Raw genomic sequence first — 25003 nt, forward strand, 5'->3', positions numbered from 1 at the left:
ACAGCCAATAATATTCACAGCTATTTCATGTACTACAGCTTTTGATCAGCAAGTCCCTATCGATCAAATCACTGTTAGTCGTTTATAACATGCATTTGAAAAAGCAACACTCGTCAAACATAATCATTATAAATATTCTTTATTATCATGAAAATATTTCAAATTTTTCAACTCTGGCGTCAGCCGCAAATTCGTGTGAACCGCAAAATGCACAAAAGCACAATTCGCGCGTAACGCGCACAACGCTCAATTCGCGCCTTTTGCGCGAGCTACACGCGGGACCTCCTGACGCGCGTCAACGCGTCTTCACATTGACTTAACATTGAAATCACTCACTCTTCACGCCTCTACCGCGGTTGGTGTAAATGCAGCATTAGTCTACAGCGCACATTGAGTTTCTGCACGAGAGCGCCCTCTGGCTTTTGGATGTAGAAGCATTTCACCGGTATTCATTGAGAAGCATAGCAAGCATCATCGGCCGATATATCGGTGCACCCCTATCAAAAATACAAAATTTCGTCTTTGACAGGGAAGTGTTTTCTGTTATTTAAAAATGGTGTGGAAAGAGTTGAATACAACCATACATTTAAATTTGTGATCTAAAACATGTGCGCTATGTCAAAGTCCAAAACATAATCTCCAAGTATGTGCTTGTTTTGAATGATCTTAGTACCAGCTGGTATCTCAGTATAACCACAAGAAGCACTATAATGGTCGTAAACGCCCAAGTGAACATAGTTTTTTGAACAGTCAAACACACAGGCGGCATGCCAAGTATACTATATTTGACTCATGTGCATACACAGCCTTGGAGATGCATTGCATTTTGTCGCAATGCGCATGCGTCGAATGTCTGTGTTCCAGTGTTGTATTCGAGACCAGCTCATTCGAATCTGAGTCAAGACCGAGTCCAGAGAGGGTTGAGTCAGAGTCAAGACCAAGACCATTTAAATATGGTCTCGAGAACGAGTCCAAGACCGCGTCCGAGTTTTGAGTACTACAACACTGGTGTGTACACATACGAGTCAAATAAACTATGGTTTGCAAGGCTGTCCATTCGACTACGTACGTTCATGTACACGGAAAAAGCAAACTATACTCCAGGCTTTAAGAGTCCACTATAATCAAATTGGCGCAAGAGTTAAGAATGAAACAAGTTGCTAAACATTAGTTTGTCAATAGCTTTTAACACATTACCTGATGTTGTCTGACCTTAAGCATGCTGTGAAGGATTTCTTTGTTGTGCGTGTGCGTGTGTGTGTGTGTGTGCGTGTGTGTGTGTATATAAAACAGATGCACTTTAACATTATGCAGTAATGAGAAACTGATTATGTATTTCCAGTGACCTTTACATTTTTATTGTCTCTGAGAAAAGGAAACACAGCTTTTATAGATGTTTAAAAGTTCTGGAGCAGGGTTGATATATTTCGCCTCTGGCTCCTCTCTGGTCCGTGTGCATTGGCAGCAGATTTAATCTTGGTTAGAGGCCCATAAAGGGACTGATGTGGGCTCACTCACTCTATAAGAGACATTCTCACCCACTATAGGGACATTTCTGTATGTATTGTGGGAGGCAAGCAAGACACCACAGAGAAACAAACAAAACTTTTTCCCAAGTGATCTCATTATAAACTAAGCTGTTAATAAATATTTGGTCTTTTTTTGTTGACATTTAACACGTCCAAATGATGAGTCATATTAATCGTATTTTCAGATGAGTTTAATACTTTAATCCCCTCACTTGAGTGGAATTATCTGTAAACTGCAGATTTTCCCTCCCTCCTTCTGACTGTTTTACTGAATGTCTATATGTTTTTATGTGTCTGTCCCTGCGATTACCCTCCCCATAACTAGCACTTAAGAATTAAAAACTTGTTTTTAAAGACCCCACCAGGGCAAAGAGCAGAGTAATAGTTGACTTGGAGAAAGTAGAGATAAGTTATGCTAGTGATCCCAGTGGGATTTGCCTTAAAGTTTCCGATAGTCCCAAGGCCTAACAGACTTTATCTGTAATGGGACTGTGAGGTCTTTGAGATAATGTAGGCATATTTTTAATCACCTAGTTTTTGTTATCGTTTTTTCACTATGAAGTTTCTAATCAATTCTTTGTTCATCTATATTTTCTTTATATCAGGGTGTTTGGCACCAGTATGGTGGAGGAGTATGATGAGATAGCCGACTCACAGTACACCTCGGAGAGATCAGAGTATCTGGATGAAGACTATGGTATGATACAGATAGCTTTCTGGTCCCTTTTGTGTTTCATCAATGCTAAAATGTTAGAGAAGGACAATGTTATCGTCAGAAATGTTATTAGCAAACCCTACCTAACTGCACAAATTCATAATAAACATTAAAAAGCCAGTACAAACAGCACACTTCTGTCTCTTGCAATACGACTTCCATTAACTTTAGTGGCTCACTGGAAGTCTTTACACAAAGGAGCTTAAAGATGGCAACTCGCACATTTACAAAGATTAGGATTTTCAGGAGCAAATTCCACTTTGGAAAGGCTATCATCTTTCATTTTAACTCTTGTTTTGTGTTTTCATTGGCTAATCCTGTTGTTTTAATCCTAGAATTATATTTTACAGATTACGCACCCGGCTACTTGCCATCGGAAGACAAGGCAGCAAAAAATCTGCTGGGCTCTGCCACTAGTAGGTCCTCTTACTAACTGTTCATTAGGTCCTGTTTTTTTTTAGGCCAGTAAATTTCTTCCAGTTGTTTCTAATAGAAATATCACGTTTAAAAAAAATAAAACCATCAGCAGCTGGCGAGGTGCTGATTGGTTTTGTTACATGTTTAGCGCTTAGTGCTCTGCATTTTTGTTTTTTGACGGGAGTGAAAACATTTTCATCTATGTGTGAAACGCTAGGCTCGTCAATGTCATTTTTCACCCAGCCGTCTAATCACAGTGAAGGAGGCGCAGGACAAATACCACACATACCAACCGGCACATTGTACAACGATTGATAAACATAACAGAAATATCATAGCAGCCAAAGCGCATCTAACAGAAGGCTAGCCACAGTCTGCGTTTTAGAAGGGATAATTCACCCAAAACTGAAACTTCACTGCAGGCACGTGCAGAGGGGGGGGGCGGCGGGTGCCCAAGCACCTGCCCCTTTACCCCTGGATGACCAAAGTGCCCTTTTTGACAAGGCATTTTTTTGTAATTAAATGCCCTTTTGTGAAGGCCTGCCCAATCTAACTATTAGTAAAATTAATAAAAAATATTTTAGACGCAAATAAAACTAGTCACGTGATGACGTATTGACCTTTCATTGGACAATCTCTTTAGGGACGATCATCACTAGCTAGCTCACAGCGCTAGTAGCAGGCAGCGCCCACACGTGCACGACACGGTGCGCAGTACAGGGAGGATCCCCCTCGAGCCGGCATTGAACCGAAGCGATATGCTTGTTATATTATTATTATTTTACAAGAACAACGTGAGGAGAGCATGCACAGCTTTTGTTTATTGCTGTCTGTGTGTATTAACATCTCTACAAAGTTAGATGCAAACAGGGCTCTCAAGTCTCACGCATTCGGCGGGAGACACACGCATTTCAGCCAGTTTACACGCCAGTGACGACACACCTTGCATTTCTCACGCTGAAAATAAAACATTCTTCCCATATAAAAACAATGGATGAGGCAAAGGCAGGGACGTTCTCTGCCGGGAGTTCATACAGGTAGCTGTCTCGAGTTTTTAGGTGTGCTCAACTTCACGCAGCAATGCAAGAACCGAAACGCATATCAAAGTACCGCGAGAAATATTCGGGAAATCATACGGAGGAGTTTGATTTCAAATCGCTCTTGCGCTGTTCACCTGTCACGCAGAGTTTGTTGGAGGAGCAAGATCCGATGAATACGGTAAAAAAAACTCGTTTAATTTTTGTATCATATTGAATTTACGATTCCTGGACTCGCCTTTGATAAAAGACAATGTGAGCTGATGTTGGCTAATATAGCCATACTCGTGCTAAATTATTAACGCAGTCAAAAACTCTCCAGCTTTGCAACCAGTTTTAGTTTACCTGAAAATAAAGAAAGTACTAGAGGCTTCATAAAATGAATGAAAGGAGAGATGAATGTCATTATTTTATTGCCGTGTCATCAAGGCATCAAAGTGTGCAAAAACACAACACAAACACGCTTTCAAAACTATAGGCTACTCTCTTTGTATACAAATTTCGAACAGGATTAGAATAGAATAGAATTATATTTTAAATATGACAACAAAAACACAAGACTGTAAACGTAGTAATATCTTAATGTCACAATGCAATAATATCATATAATTTCAAAACTGCACATACTGTTGACACACACAAACACAAAATGAAATGCACTGTAAGTCGTTTTGGATAAAAGTGGCTGCCAAATGCATAAATGTATAGATATAAAACTCAGTCTATATAGATTTTTCTCTCTCACTCTATTTGCAAGGAAAATAAAGGAAAACGTTAGACTTAAAATCACCTTTCTATTCTGTATTACTTTATTATTTGTTTCAGTTGTGTGCTTGCGTGTCAGCGAGCAAAGTGCCCTTTTTATTTTTTGAGCACCTGCCTCTCCAATTGTCTCTGCACGGCCCTGCTCAAGTCTCACGCATTTCAGCCTTCACACGCACTTCAGCCAGTTTACACGCCAGTGACGCCACACCTTGTATTTCTCACGCTGAAAATAAAACATTCTTCCCATATAAAAACAATGGATGAGGCAAAGGCAGGGACGTTCTCTGCCGGAAGTTCATACAGGTAGCTGTCTCGAGTTCTTAGGTGTGCTCAACTTCACGCAGCAATGCAAGAACCGAAACGCACATGACATCAAAGTACCGCGAGAAATATTCGGGAAATCATACGGAGGAGTTTGATTTCAAATCGCTCTCGCGCTGTTCTAATGTGATCCACTTGTAACGCAGAGTTTGTTGGAAGAGCAAGATCCGATGAATACGGTAAAAAAAACTCTTAATTTTTGTATCACATTGAATTTACGATTCCTGGACTCGCCTTTGATAAAAGACAATGTGAGCTGATGTTGGGTAATAGCCATACTCGTGCTAAATTATTAACTCAGTCAAAAACTCTCCAGGTTTGCAACCAGTTTTAGTTTACCTGAAAATAATGAAAGTACTAGAGGCTTCATGAAATGAATGAAAGGTGAGATGAATATCATTATTTTATTGCCCTGTCATCAAGGCATCAAAGTGTGCAAAAACACAACACAAACACGATTCAAAACTAAAATATCTAGGCTACTCTCTTTGTATACAAATTTCGAACAGGATTAGAATAGAATTATATTTTAAATATGACAACAAAAACACAAGCCTGTAAACGTAATAATATCTTAATGTAACAATGCAATATATAAAATCATATAATTTCAAAACTGCATATACTGTGTTGACACACACAAACACTAAATGAAATGCACTGTAAGTCGTTTTGGATAAAAGCTGCTCCCAAATGCATAAATATATAGATATAAAACTCAGTCTATATAGATTTTTCTGTCTCACTCTATTTACAAGGAAAATAAAGAAAAACGTTAGACTTATCATCTTTCTATTCTGTATTACTTTATTATTTGTTTCAGTTGTGTGCTTGCGTGTCGGCGAGCAAAGTACCCTTTTTATTCTTTGAGCACCTGCCCCTCCAATGGTCTCTGCACGGCCCTGCTTCACTGTTCATTTTACTCACCCTCAGGTCATCTGCTATTTTTTGAGTAGAACAATAAAGATGATGTTTTGCAGAAACCGCAATGGTAATTTCATTCATATAATGCAGGTAAACTGTTTTCACCACAACAAAATCACAACTCCTGCTGACATACTGATTTCTTATTAAACCAATCGATTGTTTTTGCAAGAAATTGAAGTTATTTACACAATTATTACCGTTAGTATTATTAACGGGTGTAAACTTATTATAGGCGTGTCGTTAAATTTGCGCTGCCCATTGCTGTGACATCATACAAGTGAGAGCATTGTTGGAATGCTATACGTTCCTATACATTCATTTATTTCTCAGTCTGCCACAAAATCAAAATTGGCCACCACAAATAAATGTTTGCACATCGTGTTTATCACTACCTCTGTCTCACATGGTTTTTGTACAAATACCCGTAGCGTCAGTTGACGCGTTCTCTGCTGACGCGCTCTCTGCTGAGCCTGATTTAAGTTCCAAAATGCTGTACATGCGGGGTTTCACGTCGCGAATGTGCTGCCACAAACCGCAAGTCTTGAAAACACTATATGTTGTGTTTTTGATTCTCAACAAGTGTATGTTTTTCACCGCTAAAAAGGAGTTTGGGAACTTACCATGAAGCACAGATGACAACAGGCTTGCTCGAGACAACGCAAGCACTGAGGTAAAGCACGCGTTCGTCACAATTCTCTCAGACCAATCAGTGATCATCAGTGTTTTCACGTCACGTTTTAGTATCCACTCAGCTCGCTTGGAACCCCAACCGAGGTGGTACTAAAAAGTATTGGGTACTCATACTGTAACCAGTGGGAAAACCCCAGTAAAAAAGTAAGCCGACCGGACCCAAACGGTGGGGTACTATGCAATTAAAAAGCACCAGTATAGAGCGGAAGGGGTATTAGCGCACTTAATAGATATACAGGAAGTGCACTGTACCATCCAGCTCTATAGGTGGCACTGATAGGCTTATCAATTGGTTTCACAGGAGGTCAATATGTCACCGGGAGTTTACTTTTGTATTGATTTCTTTTTAAACTCTTAAACTGCTGGAAACCGTTTACTTGCATTACATGAGTCACAGAGCACTTCTTTATTATTCTACTGAAAGATTTCACCGAAGCAAAAATATCACAAACATATCAGATGGCCTGAAGGAGTAAATGAACTGCAATTTTTTATTTTTGGGTGAATTATCCCTTTTAAGAGCGCCTGGCATTTTTAGCCACGTTTTAACACTTTAGTGGACACAGGGCCTTCGTCTCAAAAATAACAAGCGTGCCTAAAATTTTTATAATGTAAGGGGTAAAAAATTGGCCACATCTTGTTTTCCTCGTAGAAAGTTCATTAGATCACAGGATTTATTGGTATATTAATTTCAATATGTTGATTTTTGTTATTGTGGAAAGAAATATTTTCTAGAAGCACATGCTGACTTTATCATTCAAGGACGTTACCCCTGAGGGTTCCTCAGTTCCAGTGAAAATGATTTACCTTTCACACATATGTCAAACGCACGCACCCTCATATTAATGATTTCTCCTGCTTGGTTCAGTGAGCATGGAGGCCTCGAGACGCGCACAGAAAATGCATTCACATGTGTTAAAGTCAATTTGCATCTACCTGTTAGTTTGTACTTTTGTGCTTACCCCAGTTTCCACAGCTCAGGATTATAGTATTTTGTTCACTTTATAGATGCAATTTACCAGTGAAGGCAGTGAAAGTTGTTAAAAGATTGAGTGAACAGGACCATTTAAAAAAAAAGAGGAGTTGTAAGATTACCTGTAATGTGATCGCAAGTGGACGACCTCAAAACGTTTCACACCCCATTTACACTTGTATGTAGCATTGTCCACATGTGATCCGATTGCCAAAAACACATTTTAATACCAGGTGTAAACAGCCTCTCTGACACATATTATGGTACTGATATGCAAGTTAATATCTTAAAGACTTAACATTTTAGATTTTACTGCTAAAGTCCATTCTGGTAAATTTATGGTGATAAAGATGCTATTGTATTTATTGTATTTATTCAAGAAGCCATCCTGAATATGGTAAACAACATCGCAGCCAACGTGCTTGGAGGGAAATCGGAGCTTGAAGATGGAGTTGAAATCGAAGGTATGGATTTAATCTTCTACTTGTGGATGGATAATAAAATCTCTTATACCCAGGTCTCTTTAGTGCTTTCGGCAGTATAACATTGCTCCTCTTATTTGCTCCTCTGTGCTTGGCATCTGTGACTAGTGAAGGTTGTCCCTATGCCAGCAGTGCTTGAGCTGTGAGGCCTGGTAGTGAATGCCTGTCTTTGACAAGCTCTCTAGCTGTGCTTGCCAGCATCAAACTCTCCCAGGGTTTGTGTGTATGCACTCACAGAGATTTGTTACAAAACACTATTCAAATAAGCATGTGGCTTTCCTAAATGCAAAAGTGAGACAAAAAAGAAGAACTCAATCTATATCGTAACAGTAAGCAGTCTGGCTAGGCATATAGAAAAGTAAAGACTGTTTAATAAGATATTTTTACTATGGAAAATTGTAATCTTGTGAACCGATGAATGTTTGTTACATTTTTACATTTATTCATTTAGAAGATGCTTTTATTCAAACGGACAATTATGGGTGTTTTTTCAAGACCCTGCTTGAGTCTAGTCCAAGACTAAAATGCTTGATTGAGATGTCCTTTATGAAAACAACTTGCACTGACATATCTTAAAGTATATCCCTGCTATTGTTTTGTCTCAAGATGCACACCAGTAATATTTTTTGTAAGGTTTGTTTGAAAAAATTACTTAAATGTCTTAAGTAAATTCTAGTCCTGTCTTAATCTAAACCCTGTCCAGAAAACCACCCTTTAAAGGGACAGCTCCCCTAGAGTAAACAATTCAGTTTTACCGTTTGGAATCCATTTAGCCGATCATTGGGTCTGGCGGTACCACTTTTAGCACAGCTTAGCGTAATTCATTGAATCTGATTTGACCATTAGCATCATGCTAAAAAATAACCAAAGAATTTTGATATTTTTCCTATTGAAAACTTTACTCTTCTGTAGATATATTGTTTAGTAAGACCAAAAATTTAAGTTGCTATTTTCTAGGCCAATTCCAAAACTGTAAAACTGAATTGTTTACCTCTAGGGGAGCTGGAAAATGAGCCCATTTTCAAAAAAAAAGTGGAGTGTTCCTTTAATATTTTGTCTTGAGCCGACCATAACCACAGTATACAAAGTTTGTATACAAATATCAATATTATTGAAACCAGAAGTAATTCAATAATATTGATATTTGAATATTGATATTTATATATATTATATTATATTTATATTTATATATATATATATATATATATATTTATTACACACTTGAACTGCTGACGGTTACCTTAAAAGCCTACCAAGCATTTCACCAAAACAGTTAGTCATGGTTAACTAATAGTAGTAAGAAGGCTGTGAACTGTATAATACGTAATGTTCCTTTGGTCAGTGATATTTTCCATGTGTAGAGGCATTTCAAAAATTTGGACTACGTTGATAAGTCACATTATGGAGACCGCCTTGAACTAATAGACATTCTGCAGCAGTCTGTGGAAACCCCTGTTGTTCTGAATACATTTACCTGTAAACTATTCTAAGTATTATCACTTCAAGCTATGAGAGATCTTTACCAGATCTTGGTTAAGGGCACAATTGTGTTTGATGTTGGTTAATGAAGGATAGATGTCTAAACAATTCTTCTTTTTGTGATGAGGTAGAAGAGTATGGAGACCAATATTTGTGTTCTCCTTTTTCTTGCACTTTCACAATTCATTTTTTTCCAACAGGAAATGTGTCCTTTGAGACTGAAAACCTCACAGAGACGTCACCAGAAACTACACTCATGCCAGAAATCGCCCCCACTGAACCGCCTGCTATGTGAGTTTAATACACACTCACACACCGCCTGCTCATCAAACACATTTAAACACCAAATGCTTGCTCAAAATTGAGCCCAAAGCTAGGACCAGTTTTCCAGCACAGACTGGTTTGACATAAAGTCACCTGCTAAGTCATTTTTTACATAAAGCATAAGCTTCTAAAACGCTAATAAACTGTAGTTGGGTCAATGAAATGACATGCTTATCTTTGTGTCAGGGGCATTATGTACTATTAAAAAAACTTGATGCATTTATTATGTCACTTTATTCTATAAAACCTTTTTAGTTTAAATACATTTTCAGTATTTTTAATAATAAATACACATTTTTTGTTTTGGTATCTTAAACTTGTAAATTGGCAGGTGGGGCAACTTTCCTTACAACTTGGCAGTTTAAAGGTCCCGTTTTTTCTGTGTTTTTGAAGCTTTGATTGTGTTTACAGTGCGCAATATAACATGTGTTCATGTTTAACATGTAAAAAACACTGTATTTTTCACACAATTTACTTATCTGGATAGTGCTGTTTTCACTGTCCTCAAAACGTCTGATGTCTTCCTTGTCCTATGAAGTCCCTCCTTCAGAAATGCGTATCGAGTTCTGATTGTGTAGCTTGTTTAGTGTGTTGTGATTTGATAGCAGCTTAGCTGGCGACTGACGTATTCCTGTGGGCGGAGGTTAGTCAAAAAACTGTTCTACTGACGTCATTAAAGCAGGAAGTAGAGGACTGTAGTCCAAACCAATCGTTCGCTGTAGCCTTTGAAAGTTGAATTCTGTTAAAGAAAATATATTGTCTGGCAGTGAACTTTGAGCTTTGTCATTTTACAGGTGTTATTTATGCTATTATAGCAACATTGAACACTAACTACGTAACTAGGGTTTAAAAAATAGGATCAGAAAGAATTTGACCTTTAAGGAAACTTGGTGGTTAAATGATTAAAAGTCATAAAATAATGCCAAAAATATCGTATTTTATTTGAAACCTTTTCTACAAAGAAATTTCACGAATATCAGTAATTGTTGGGATGTTAGGAAAATTAAAAAAAACAAACATAATATCAACTGTCATAAACATGTTACCAATCACATCAACACAATGAAAAACCAAGGCGATTTCTAAACGCGGGAATGAGATTTTATAGAGAAAATCTTGTTAAATTATGAATTTGCCCATGGCTTGTCTTAAAACATAATAAAATCACCACAGACATACACTGTAAAAAATAAATTGTTGGCTCAATGAATTATTTTTTAGTAACTAGTTCCACAGAAATTTTACGTTCACTCAATTTCTGACTCCAAAGTGTTACCTGGATTGATGTTTTTTAGTTGGCCCAAACTTGACTCAAATATAAAAAAGTATGTTTGCTCAACTAGCTTTTATAGTTCATTCAGCTAAAATGTTTTAATCAGTTGAATCTTTAAAAACTTACACTAAAGATTTTCAATTAAAATTTAAGTATTTACTCAATGTTTTATGTGTTACTTCAATTAATATTTATTATTTGGAAATTTTTAATAAACTTTTAAAAATTATTTATCAAATAATTTATGCTGGTGGTGTTAACAAATAATTAACTTCAGTCACATAAAAACAAAAGCTTTATTCACTTATCATACAGACTGAACATACAGAATTAAGTCTTCTCTTAATAGATGGCATAAAACAGTCCAAAAAGCACTCCGAAGTCAGTCAGAACATCTCCAGGGCCATTTAACTTCTTTCGCCATGTAACCCTCTGGTCTGCCTCTCCGCATCATCACCGCTCTGGTTTGATAAACAGAGGAATATAAATACATACATAAATAGATGTTTAATATTATAAAGCTTGACGGTGAAAGACTTTATACCCCAAAATTGCCAAATTTCCCTCAGACATCACACGTAATTGAATTAAACACTATTGGGCGGTTTTCTCGGACAGGACTTATCACTGACTAAAATACTGACATCTCTTAACATATGAGTGATATTGTTTTGTCTCAAAATGCACGCCAGTATTGTATTTTATAAGGTTTGTTTGTAAAAATGTCCCAATTATAATTAAGACGGAGTCCTTAACCCTGTCCGGTAACGTTAACTAAAATAGCTCCACTTTAACACACCTTTATATAACTTTACAAAAACGTCGCGTATTTGCGTCTTTGCCAATTTAATATAGTCTAAAATTAACATTTGTTTACAAACACTTACCTGACGTGAACTTGAGGAAATGGCTGTTGACTTGTGTCATGTGAATCAGTGATGCCTGCTGTTAGGTGCGGATTGATCTCAGATGAAATGACCTGTGATCCAGATCCTTCCGAGTTAAGACATTTTAAATTAAAAAATCACGCACATACTGTACACACACGCGCGCGAGCGGGTCGCGTGCACGCCGGCGCGCACACGGGTACATACACGGGTATATTTAGAAGTTTTATTTAAGATTGTAATGATATTGGGACTATTTCTCCACCCGCTCCTTCAGCTCTGAAGTTCAAATTCCCATGCAGTCCGGTTATAACAAATGTAAAAGATATGAAACATGCACTCAACAGCGATATCAATTAAGTGCAATCCTAAAATATGATTTAAAACATAACCCTTTCATTGTTAAGTATAAGAAATTAAAATGAATTAAATCACGTTTAAATGCCACAGAGATATCAGAGCCAGCAGTCGATTTCTGATGCGCTTGCCGAGGCGAGGCTGCGCTGGGCGGGGTGTGAGCGCTTAAGCGCCGGTGATTTTCTGGAGCTCACATGGAGCTAATCTCCATCCGAAAGTGTCCGAGCACACTTTTAAATAGACGCTCTCTTTATTAACCGACCGCAAATTTAAACTTTAAGCACATACATTCACGCCTGAACAACTCTTACAATTACATTTTGTGACTAAATAACAGTAATATTAGGAGCATTTTGCTGTCAGGAAACAAAGCTGTCATAAGTCCACATATTTACCTGATTTGTCTTAATAAGTTCAGTCAACATTAGCCATTCTGAATGTTGACTGGATTTGAAAAAAACATTCATTTAATGTTTTAACACAGATTTATCTAGACTTAAAATAATATGTCTTCTCAACTAGCTCAAACAAAAAAATTGGTTTAACTTATATATTTTTGCCCGTCCAACATTTCATTAATTGGATTTTTTACAGTGTATAAAAGACAATAAAAATCAGATTTTCCCAAAGTGGGACTTTAAATATTGTCTAGCAATGCTGGTCTTTAATTACAAGGAATTGCAAGTGGAAATAAAAAAAATTAACTGGTTGTCACAACAAAACACCAGAACAGTCTTAGGATCATCACCTACACTTGAGATTATTACCCATGCTGCATTTTTGCTCAAATAATGAACAGCAGTCAATGTGTACACAACACAATGTCAAATGTCAAGCAAAGACATTATACAACAATTTCCAAGTAAACCGTGTAACTTTGCATCTTATGAAACAGTTCAGTAAATAAAATTACACTGTTCAAGAATCAAAGAATGTTGACAAAGTTGATTTGTTGACTAAGAATGTGCAAGACTACATTGTATTTTAAAATCACCAATTCCTACTCATAACTTACAATATGGTAATCTGATTACCCAAGCATGGTTTCATGATGTTTGTTTGTAAGTTAAATATTACATTTCTGGTAAAAGTTTAAAAAGCGGATGGTATATACGACTTGAATGCAATTGTTGACTAGACTTTGTTCTTTATATTGATATGTACTTGACATTTCTATAGCGAGACAACAGGCGACAGTATGTTCATTCCCTGTCTTTATGCCTCCAGATTGGAAACCCCTGAGTTGTCTCCCACTCTGGTGAAAGAAGACTTGGATTCGGGAGACCAAACAGAAACCTTTGATTTGGCGCCTCTCCCTGAGGAAGACCGCATCGTCATCCTCATCAAAGAGGAGGAAGATGAAGAGGTCACCCGCCCAACGGTGACCCTGCTGGAGGAGGAGGAGAGCGAAGAGGAGAGAAGGCGCTTAGAGGTGTGGGAGAGAGAAAGCGCCTTGTACTGCGGTCACCTCTCGACTTTGTCATGCTTGGCATCTTTACAAGAATACTTTTATTGCTACTGTTCAGCCGCTTTAGCACTACAACGCCAGTTCAGAGATCTACAGCACAAGGCTCAGCACGCACACCCCGACACAGACATTCAAAGTTCCTCTCAACAGATTTTGACTAGCACCACCCCCACTCAAGAACCTCCATCTTTCTCTGAGAAACTTGCAGAAGGGGATCATCCCTCTCATTCACAAAGCGAAGTCATATCCCCTACTGAAACGATGACCACTCCGCCTCAGCCTTCCAGTGAAGATACAGTGACCGACCAGAAGCTCCAACATGAGATCATTTTACTGGAACCCAGTCGCACCTCCACCCTTCCACTACATAGCTTTTCTGACACCCCCACTCAAACCATCCCTGAGTCCCCAGCTGTGGAAGAGACCGTAGACCAGGGATCGCAGTACATGGAAAACATCGCAGAGACTCGTTCATCTGTCAGCATCCTAACTCCTAGTGCCACCTCCTCCATCCTCACCCCCACCACCACTGAATCTTCCAGCCCAGAGACAGATCCACCCAAACTGGAGCTTCCCACCTCTACCAGTGAACCGCCAGCACAGCTACTTCCAACCCACACTCAGCCTGCTGACATCCCCCCACCTACCGAACTTCCCATCCTACCTCCAGAGTCCTCAGACAACAGTAGGGCAGAAGGTGTGGAAGACTCGCACCACAGTGCTGTGGTCACCCAACCAGAGGTTTCCGAACCACCTCTGCCTCAGCAGGAGGAGACCGTAGATGACATCCTGCTCAGCCAGACCGGACCTCACCGCAACGCCGGAGAGTTTTACGCAGAGCAGCAGCATTCTTCGGAAAACGGACATGTTAACGGAAACGGGAATCAGGTGCACGGATCCAACCAGAAGGAATCTGTTTTCATGAGGTTGAATAATAGAATCAAAGCACTGGAGATGAACATGTCTCTCAGCAGCAGATACCTGGAGGAGCTCAGTCAAAGGTACACAGTTATGGACTAATAAACTCAAATGAACATTTTAGCTAATCATCACCTTTGGGTTAATTTGCGCCCCTGTTTTACAGGTATCGTAAGCAAATGGAGGAGATGCAGCGTGCTTTCAATAAGACCATCATTAAACTGCAGAACACCTCCAGAATCGCAGAGGAGCAGGTTATTATTAATCTCGCAGTACATTTGCAATCCAAACTAGGACTTTAAGCCTTAAATTTCTGCATAACTAAGGGCGTGTCCACTTGATTGATGGGTGCATTGAACCTTATCTCCACCCACATTCTGATTCTTTGCAAATTTTTGGTTATTTGAGAGTGATGTGTGGCCAAGATGGCGACGGCAGGCTCCGCCTACTTTGGGCTACAAAAATGCTCTTTAGAAACCTATGGGTGATGTCCATGTTTTGTACAGTTTATGGAAATACACTTTTGGTGGCTTCGCTTATTTAAGTAATCTTAAATAATTAATGTATTTGGACAGTGTCTGGTTGTTAAATTTAGTGAACAACGTTCCTAGTTAATGTGACACATAGGGCTGATAGACGATAGTATCGTGCATTGGAGATTGTCAGATATATCGCTAATGGTGGGCTTTCATGACGATAGTTACAATAGTTGATGTTATTATCATCATAGTTTCACATTAACATGCGCATTGCATAGTTTTCCTCGCATGAGAGGGTTTGTGGCCTTAACTTTGCACGAGAGAGCTTATAGTGCACGTGGATTCCTTCTTGCACGCACGTGGACTCAATGCGCACACCTTGGACTCTTGTACGGACCAGAATGCGCTCGGCATTTACTCTTTTTAGCACCTGAACTTGTAATACACATGGCTCTGACATTTCCTTGCACTAGAGAGGTTGTTGGCCGCGCAGAGGGTTCAAACCAGCAAGTTTGTTGTTCCTACCTCCTGGCACGTAGGACATTTTTAGAGTGCCTGGACTTAATTACGCGGATACCGCATATCAGCTTTCGTGTATCAGCAATCTCACAGGCTGACGATAGGACGATCTCAAAATGGGGCATATCACCCAAAAGTAGTGAAAACCAATACCTGTGGTTACTATGGCCTGTCCCAAATGGCACACTCTGGACTTGTGGACCTCCTCAGAGTCCACACTTTGATGACATCATGTAGTGCAGACCTTAGGGACCCTTGACGCGAGTCCAAGAGGGCACACCTAGGTCATATTTTGGGACAGACTTGAGCATCACGCTGAAAATGGGAAGAGAAGTTGCCCATCAGTGTGAACTCCTCCCACCCTTCGTCTGATTGGTCTGATTGCCCTTTTGCAAGGACTTCTGGGTTGGTAAAGTGCTTTGCCATAGATTGTATCAAGAATGCAAACGGGGCACTGATAAGCACACTTCGGAGTGTAAAAATGACAGATGGGACACCTTACGGACTCGTAGACTAAGCTAGCACACGCAATTTAAGGCCACGAGACTGAAAGTCCACATGAAGTGCGCCATTTAAGACAGGGCCTTTCTTCGTTATGAAGAACATTGTGGCATCTGCAAACAAATGCGCCACCTTTATTTTTCTGTTGTTTTTTTGTAATCCAAAATTATTAAGACCGATTACATGGATCAAATACTGCTTGGGCCTCTATAGCACATTGCATGTTTTTAATCATTGCATTAGAAATGCGTAGATATCACACGAACCGTGTGCAATAATGTATCAACTCAGTGTGGTTTACTGTATGTGTGTTCAGGACCAGAAACAGACGGAGTCTATACAGATGTTACAGAGCCAACTGGAGAATGCCACCAAGATCATGCTGAATCTGTCTGTCATTGTTTCTCAGCTACAGAGAGAGGTATACAAACATGGCTATTTTTGTCACATTCCTTCCATCTGTTATGGGCCACCCAGTAATGTATATAAATTGTATATGATAACTAATGTGTGTGTTGCAGGTGTCAGACAGGCAGAGTTATCTGGTGTTGTCTGTTATCCTGTGTCTGACGCTGGGTTTACTGCTGTGTATGCAGTGCTGTAAGAGCTCACCCAATAACAACCCCAGCCCAACCGTTCCTATGAGCAACCATTACCCCAGCCCTAAGAGGTACACAATACACACACAGCTATATTTAATACACAGCATAATGCACAAACATATATATACTTAACACTTCTTTCTCTTAGGTGTTTTTCCTCTTATGACGATATGAGTCTAAAACGAAGAGTCTCTTGCCCTCTTGTTCGGTCGAAATCATTTCAGTTACCTACAGCAGAAGGTAAGAGTCACTATTGTTTTAAAGACATAGTTTTTTCTTACTCACGCTCATCGTGTCACTGTGTTTTATTGTCTTTTTCACAAATACCCAATAGTGCCACATTCATTCTTCACTGCTTGTGAACACAAGATGCCCACTAACATCAAACTTTTTTTGATTTAACATGTGGCTTACATTGTGTGTGTTCATTTTGGCTGCCCCTCCCAGAAGAATCAGGGCTTTTGTTTTCCATGCCTCACAAATAGCCAGATCGCTTTCAACTTGGACTAGTTTGGAGTCCAAAGGTTCCATCGTGTCTGGCGATGGTTCAATGTCACTGTGACCTATACTGGAGCACAATGTGTTTTGTAGTTAAATGTCAACGCAAAGTCTTGCTTCATATTTGGTCCCACCAAACTCTGCTGATCAAATACTTTACTTATGGTTATGATCAAAAACTAATAAAAAAAAGCTCAGATGCAAACCCTCTAAATGCATCTGATGTGTTTTCTTTTAAATGAGCATTTTTTTTATCAGAATTCTTAATGTTTCTGCCAACAAAGCGAATTTAAAGCAAAAATATTTGGTGACTGTATAATACGTGCCGAGAGCATTAAATTAATTTAAAAAAATCTAATTTTTGACCGAGGTGGCATTTGGTTACTTTTGCATTTGAGATATCTCCTCAAATATCTCCTCACACATATATGTATATATGTGTGTGTGTAATAATAAATAAATAAAAATATCATACCCCTGACCTGGGGCAGTTGCATAAACTTAGCCAGAAGGTTAAGACTGTGTCTTAAGAACTAGTCTGACCAATTAGTTGGGGCTATTCAGTCCTACTTTTCGGATTGAAATGAAATCAGTCTACTAGTCTACTACAATAAGGTATTTAAAAAAACCTAAATGTCGCATTATCGTCTAAAGGGATAGTTCGGCCAAAAACGATATTAAACCCATGATTTACTCACCCCCAAGCTGTCCGAGTTGCATATGTCCATCGTTTTACAGACAAACACATTTTCGGATATTTTAGAAAATGTTTTAGATCTTTCAGTTGATTAAATGTAATGTTACGGGGTCCACCCATAGTCCACGACCTTCAAGTCCAAAAAAAGTGCGTCCATCCTTCACAAATTAAAGCCAAACCGCTCCAGGAAGATAAACAAAGGTCTTCTGTGGGTAATCCGCACGGTGTTGTAGAAATATCCATATTTAAAACTTTATTAACGTAAATAAATGCCTTCCGATAGCGCCGCCATCTTAGTCGCGTCCACATTCAGGATGAGAGCTTACGCAACCTACGGAGGCTACTCTGCTGCTGCTCTGTGCCCCCGCCCTCCGAATTTGTCATACGTCACTAAGAAAAGTGCGTACACTACGCTAATACTCTCTCCTAAATACAGAGGAGTCTAAGATGGCGGCGCTACCGGAAGGTATTTATTTTCGTTAATAAAGTTTTAAATATGGATATTTCTACAACAACACCGCACGGATTACCCTCAGAAGACCTTTGTTTATCATCCTGGAGCCGTTTGGATTTAATTTGTGAAGGATGGACGCACTTTTTTTGCACTTGAAGGTCGTGGACCTCGTAACACTACATTTAATCAACTGAAAGATCTAAAATATTTTCTAAAATATCCGAAAATGTGTTTATCTGAAAAACGATGGACATATGCAACTCGGACAGCTCGGGGGTGAGTAAATCATGGGTTTAATATCGTTTTTGGCCGAACTATCCCTCTAAAGAAATAAAATTACGATTTTCAATTTTAATATTTTGAGAATGCAGTCAAAATAAAGAGAATTAAGTCATAATATTTCAGGAATAAAGTCAATATTACAAAAATAGTCATTGCAATACAAGATTAAAGTTGTAATATTTTGAGGATAAAGTCATAATAATATTTACAGTTTTACAGTGTTCGGAGTTATGTGAAGAAGCAGAAACCAAGTTAGGAAATGCATTAAAGTGATACTTCAGCCAAATATCAAAATTATATTTTATTATGTACTCACCCTGAAGCAATCCAAGATCAAATGTGTTTGTCTGAAATATGATGGACATTTGTGAGTTATTTTAGTAAGTGTCCTAAAAAAGATCAGCTTCTGACTTTGAGGTCCAAAAATGTGCATCCATCCTTCACAGAGGTAAAGGGAAGGGGGGCTCTAAGGGGTTAAGTAAAAGGTATTTTGCTGGTAAATGATGCGTTATTGTAAGAAAAAAATCATACTTTAAACTTTATTAACTATAATACTAGCTTCCCTAAATTTCCCTAAAAGTCAAGATGGCACCATTACCAAAAGCCAGTTATTACAGTTCATAAAGTTTGAAATCTGGATATTATTCTTACACAATCTCATCAATTACCCGCAGAAGATCTTTTATTAACCCCTTGAGCAATGTGGATTTCTTCTGAGAAGGATTAATGCACTTTTTGGTGTTTTAAAGTCAGAAGTTGTTCCCTGATCCCTATTCTCCCATTATAAAGCTTGCAAAAGCAAGGAAATGTATTAAAATATAATGGACATATATTTCACATATTACTTGAGGGTGAGTAAATCATAGGCTAATTTTGATATTTGGCTGGAGTATACCTTTAAAACTGTGATTAAATTTGGAGTTTTGATATTATACTTTACACCTTATCAATAAAGCATATATATAAGATTCTGGCAGTATGATAACCTTTAGCAAAAATACCACAGTTTCACAGTATTGCTAATACAATGCAACACTAAAATGTGTAATTTTCAAATGCCAGGTAAAAATAAAGTCTTTACATTATAATATGCTTTCAAAAATATACAATATTCTCGTAATGTATATTAAATGTAAACATCAAATCAATCACATGACTTAATGGTTTAATGAATTTTGTATAAACAGAGCTCATACCTTGGAGACGGTATCATGGAACATTTTAGTGGTTTTGAAACCTTACCTGTTTAAAACCTCAGTATACCTTGAAACCTGTAACCGGCCCATGCCTAAAGCCCTGACTAGCCCAACATTTTGACTTCCCCAAAAATGTAAACTTTGCAAACATATCCAGGGAAAATAAACATTCCTCACCGTAAAACCTATTTCTACGACATTATGCAGCAGCACATGTACAGTACATGTGTGTTGGAGCAGGCAAGCATGCCTATGGGTAGACTGTTGTTTGTGTTCACGAGGCAGAGCAGAGGTTAGATATTTTTAGCACATGATGCTTTTGGCTGGCATATGTTTTTTTGACATTTGCAAGTAGTAACATCAGGAAACTGTTTTACAGATGTAAATTCCAAATAATTACATTATTCTTTTAATGCTGTAAGGTACTTTGAAGTGTCCTTATTACTTGCGCTACTACTTGCAAGTGCTGTCATGCTTGTGTTCTTGTTTGTCATACCATTTCGTTAACCTGCCCCCTCTCTCCCCTCTTTAGTAGGTCCTGATGACTTGTACATTGTAGAACCTCTAAGGTTTTCTCCAGAGAAAAAGGTACGAAATGTGTTTTGCAAACTGTGTGTATAGTACATGAGAATAGGGGGATTGGGGTGTGTTTCAAAATCAATAAAATACCATGTATGGTAAACATGTATCTGTGTATTGTATTTGAGCAGCCGTTTGTAATAGCAGGTAATAGCTTAAGCTAATCATAAGGCGTATCTTATGCAAAATATATTCCCTGTTGTTTGCCTTCATGTGAACCATCCATGTAGTCATAGTGATGTCCGCCCATAATTCATGTTCCTATCGTCCGCGGTGTTTGTGATCATACTTGCATTACAACAGCTGGTTATACTTTACGAGAATTTTGTATTGGTTAACAAGTTAATGGTGTTGACCATCATGTATGTGTTTATTACTCTACACTGGTAACAAAGTTTGACGGTAGCATCTTGTAATCCATGACAATATGTGCCAAAAAATATAACCATTTGGAAGAAAAGCAGGAAAAATGTAATTGTCTAAATGACTATCTAAATTCAATTATTTTTTACTCTAAAGAATCTCTGTCTTTGTGTCTTTCAGAAGAAGCGCTGCAAGACAAAAGGACTGGACAAAGTGGAGACGCTCCGGGCATCCGTCCCCTCGACGACGATCGGTAACGGCGGACCCAAATGCAACGGCGAGCCTTCTCTTCAGTTCTTACCATCAGTATGCGACAGCTACACATCCACAAGCTTTTCCAGGGACTTTGCGTCTGAGGTCAGCTCAGAGAGTTCTGTCTCCACACTATCCGAGGAATCTTACAACAGCGGCCCCTCGTTGAACGGACACGACCCCGCCCTTTGTAACGGAGAGCATACGCAAACCCTTCCTCCAGCAAAGAGCAAAATAGAGAAAAAGTCTCTGAAACGCCGGCGGACTAAGAATGCCGAGCAGCAGCAGGAGGGCCGGTGCGGGGAGGAGATACTACACGCGTCACTTCCTGTTGTCATGCCCACGCTGGAGGAAATCATGAAGGGAAAGGCTGAACTGGCAGTGGCCACGTTCGGAAGGACGGCTGTATCGGGACGAGTTTGAGTTAAAAAAAAAGGATTGACCTTCGCACGCTTTCATGCTGCTGCTGCTTTCATATTGTTATTTGTCTCGCTTTCATTTTAACATCGGACGTCAGACTTTGTTTGTCAATATTCTCCAGTGCAACGGCAGTCCTGGCACCATCTTTTTTCCCATGTCACTACATCCTGAACTTTTGTGCCTTTTTTATTCATTTGAAAATATTCACCGCCCCGAAGAATCCGCTGTTATTCCTCTTAAGATTTATTGAATTTACACTGATAAACATGATTTCATGTCAGAGGTCGTGCTGTGTCACCATGGACAGAAATGACCGAATGGGGGTTGGCCAGGTACACGTGAACTGTCCGATGCAGGCAGCCCTAGTCTCCAACCTCTCATACCTTCTACACTAACATCTCTTTCCATTGTCATCTCACTTTCTTCCCCTTTAATAAGTGTCTGTCTTGTACATGTGACTGTGTAACACTACGTCAGTCGTCGTGATTGGTTCGTGGGACCAGTGATGTCACAAAGCACAGGGCTTCAATCCAGTAAAAAGAGCAAAATGAAGATCAGATCCAGTTCTGTGTTTTTTAATTCTTTTTCTTTTAAAGCCTAATAAACATCTGCATTCGTTTCTGATGTTCACTGTAGTGTGACCAACATGTCCAGGCTGGGCCTGAACACACAGACAGCATGCATACATGGATTAATATTTGCATATTTTCAACTATTTTAAGATTGTGTGTTTAGCCAAGCCGTAACAGAGCAAGGCCAGTTTGTCATTCCAAAACACATTCTTACACACTTAATATATGTACACAGAGTTTGTTAAGTGGACATTTTTAGTGGTTATTATTTATGTATTTATTTATTTAAATCTGACCTGGGCTCTATGAGCTCATGGTCTTATCACAAACCATATAACAACCATATTTAGAGATCTCAAGATTCATCCCAAGACACACGAGAGGTACAGACAAAGTGGTACTGTTACACAAACTCATCTCACTGATCTTTATAGTTTGCTTAAACTGTTTTATTCGTTCTTTGAGAGCTGTATTCGGAGTCACTTTATTATTTAAGTGAATTGTTCTACTTTTAATGTGATCATAACGAGATGTCATCTGATTGGTTGCTTCTGTTTAGCGCACCTTATTGGTTAGGTTTGCTGTTAAGAGAAGCTGCATCTATGCCGTTCTTCTCTGGATCTGTTCGGATGAGCTCTGTATTTTACTGGATCGGAGTAAATCAATTTATCTTTGTGCAAATATTATGCATGTTTCCTGTGTCTTGTGCTACACAATCTATCATGTATGTAGACCGCTTATTTATACATGTATGTATGTATGTGATGTCTTGCATTCTCTATATCTAACTTTTCACACTCCATGTCCCTCTCAACACGTGTTATTAGTGTATGTGTGGCCACTTTTTTTTTTAAAGATGTTTTTAATGAGACCATTTGAAACCCAAGTGCAGTTTTTCCTCTCTGATGGGCCCGTGTTTGTTGTGTTGTCTGGGCGGTAAATGTTTTTTCATTTGGATGAATCCAATCATAGACCTTTTATCAGACTGTGGGCTTGTGGTGAATTAAGTGTGTGAATTGACATTGTGATTGAATTGAAAGGGAAAGATTGTGGACCACCTACACTTTCAGGGGAGGGATCCCCCTCTTCAAATCTTTTTACTACCTTTATGATCCTTCATATATTTTGAATGTTATTGATATGTTTGTGGACCTTGTGTTTAAGTATGTATGGATGTTTTATTCGTCTGTGTCATATTTGGAGATGAATTACCCCAGTAGAGACCTCTGCGAAGGCTCACCCTCGCACTTTGGAGAACTAAACATGTCTTTTGAGTTTTACACCACCTTTTCTCCACAGGATCCCTGTAGTATGGCGCACTCTAGTGGTCAATGTGTGATTTATTTAACATACATGTTAGGTGCTGCCCAAACTAATCTGATAATCTGTGAGGACGAGTTGCACGGTATTTTAATTTCTTTTGTTTGTTTTTTTCCAGGAGAAACTGTAACTACAGCGGTGTAGTGCCATTAGAAACTGTGAATTTATTAATAAATATTTTGTTGTCCTTAATTGCTTTGTTGGCGTTTTATTGTGCAAACTCTTCACTGTCACACAGTACTTCCTATGTCAGTCAGTCTTTCTACAATATCTTACATGCAGCCATTAAAATATGAATTGCATTTTACAACTGGAACTCCAGATCATTTTTAATGTAATTAAATTGTCATGCATTTTACAAAAATTTTGTAAAAAAAATTTAAACTTGCCTCACAACATTTTCAGTCTGTGTACATTTTAATGGCATCTAGTGGTAAGTTTGCGACTTGGAACCAACAGCTCACCCCTTAATTTCAAAACGCATACGGTAGCCACCACAGGACAAACATGTCATCGCCTGAGACAACGTAGGGACGTGCATTTGTAGAGCAGTTTGTCTGTTTAGGGCTACTGTAGAAATATGATGGCGACTTCCGTGTAGGGGACCGCGTTTGTATGTAGATAAAATTGCTCATTCTAAAGTAATAAAAATAATTCAGTTCATAAGGTCTTGTACACCACTGATAATATAGTTATGTATATTATATTGCATTTCTGTAAAGAGATCCTTCTAGAAGTTACACAATGCACCTTTAACCAGACAATTCCTCTCTTTTATTTTGGCTGCATTATGGATGGATGGATAGTTAGGCCCCCATTTGGCTAAAATGATTTTCCACAACAAATAAATAAAACAGTTGTTAATCTGGTAATATGTGTATTTGTCATGGACTGATAGATAGACAGACAGACAGACAGACAGACAGGTAAAGTTGCTTTTATCCAGCCGTCCAATAACAATGGAGGAGAGGCCGGACAAACCGTACATTGACCAATCAAAACATCCTTTCTCTACTACTAAAAAAAACAAAAAAGTGAATATAGCGTGTCGATTAATATATATAAAACCCCGTGCTACCACAGTATGAATACGCCTTAATTATAATTATCTGCAAAATCTGGGCCTGGTTGCATAAAGCACCTTAAGTGTAATTTTCCCTTAAGTTTACCCTTATGTTTCCCTTAAAATTAAGGGTGTTGCAGAAAAACCCTTAAGTTTTTTCTGTTGCGTCTCCATGGCAACAATAGTATTTTATAACAACAAACCGGGGTCGCTGTCATGAAACACTTTACGATTACCTTTACCTAAGAGAACAATTTAAGGGATTATATGCAAAACACTTTAATTATTCTCTTACAGTAGTTAAGGGGAATTTACCCCTTAAGTGTCATACTTAAGGGAAACTTAAGGTACTTAAGACAGTACTTCCGCGGAGGTTTGTATAAAGAGGGTATCCACGTGACGTCACCTTCGATGAAAATGACTGCGGTTACGCCCACTGAGTGGCAAAAGACAGAGCGGCAGCATTTAGGCTTGTTCGACTTCATGCGGCGCCACAAGAACCGACATCCGGATGACGTCAAAGTACCGCGAGAATTATTCAAGAAATCATATTTCGTCTCGTTCTCGTGATACTTTGACGTCATCCGGGTGTCGATTCTTGCGGCGCCGCATGAAGTCGAACAAGCCTATTGTGTACAGTGTGA

At 38.7% G+C, this 25003-nt stretch overlaps 1 protein-coding gene across 4 annotated transcripts in view; it reads left to right on the forward strand.

The window, feature by feature from the left end:
• The window catches only part of suco (SUN domain containing ossification factor), a 63943-nt gene extending 40455 nt beyond the window's left edge, over window positions 1–23488 (forward strand). For 3 of the 4 annotated variants that reach the window (XM_065257361.2, XM_065257362.2, XM_065257363.2), the window contains 11 exons: window positions 2135–2226; window positions 2595–2660; window positions 7755–7838; window positions 9536–9626; window positions 13404–14645; window positions 14729–14816; window positions 16378–16482; window positions 16583–16731; window positions 16812–16903; window positions 20323–20378; window positions 20913–23488. In XM_065257361.2, the coding sequence (XP_065113433.1) occupies window positions 2135–2226; window positions 2595–2660; window positions 7755–7838; window positions 9536–9626; window positions 13404–14645; window positions 14729–14816; window positions 16378–16482; window positions 16583–16731; window positions 16812–16903; window positions 20323–20378; window positions 20913–21407 (2560 nt within the window). In that variant the 3' untranslated portion in view covers window positions 21408–23488. The remainder of the gene's footprint in view (window positions 1–2134; window positions 2227–2594; window positions 2661–7754; window positions 7839–9535; window positions 9627–13403; window positions 14646–14728; window positions 14817–16377; window positions 16483–16582; window positions 16732–16811; window positions 16904–20322; window positions 20379–20912) is intronic. The other variant, XM_065257364.2, reaches the window with a different exon arrangement.
• The last annotated feature ends 1515 nt before the right edge of the window (window positions 23489–25003 follow it).

This window comes from Paramisgurnus dabryanus, chromosome 12 (assembly GCF_030506205.2).
Source record: "Paramisgurnus dabryanus chromosome 12, PD_genome_1.1, whole genome shotgun sequence".
NCBI lineage: Eukaryota > Metazoa > Chordata > Actinopteri > Cypriniformes > Cobitidae > Paramisgurnus > Paramisgurnus dabryanus.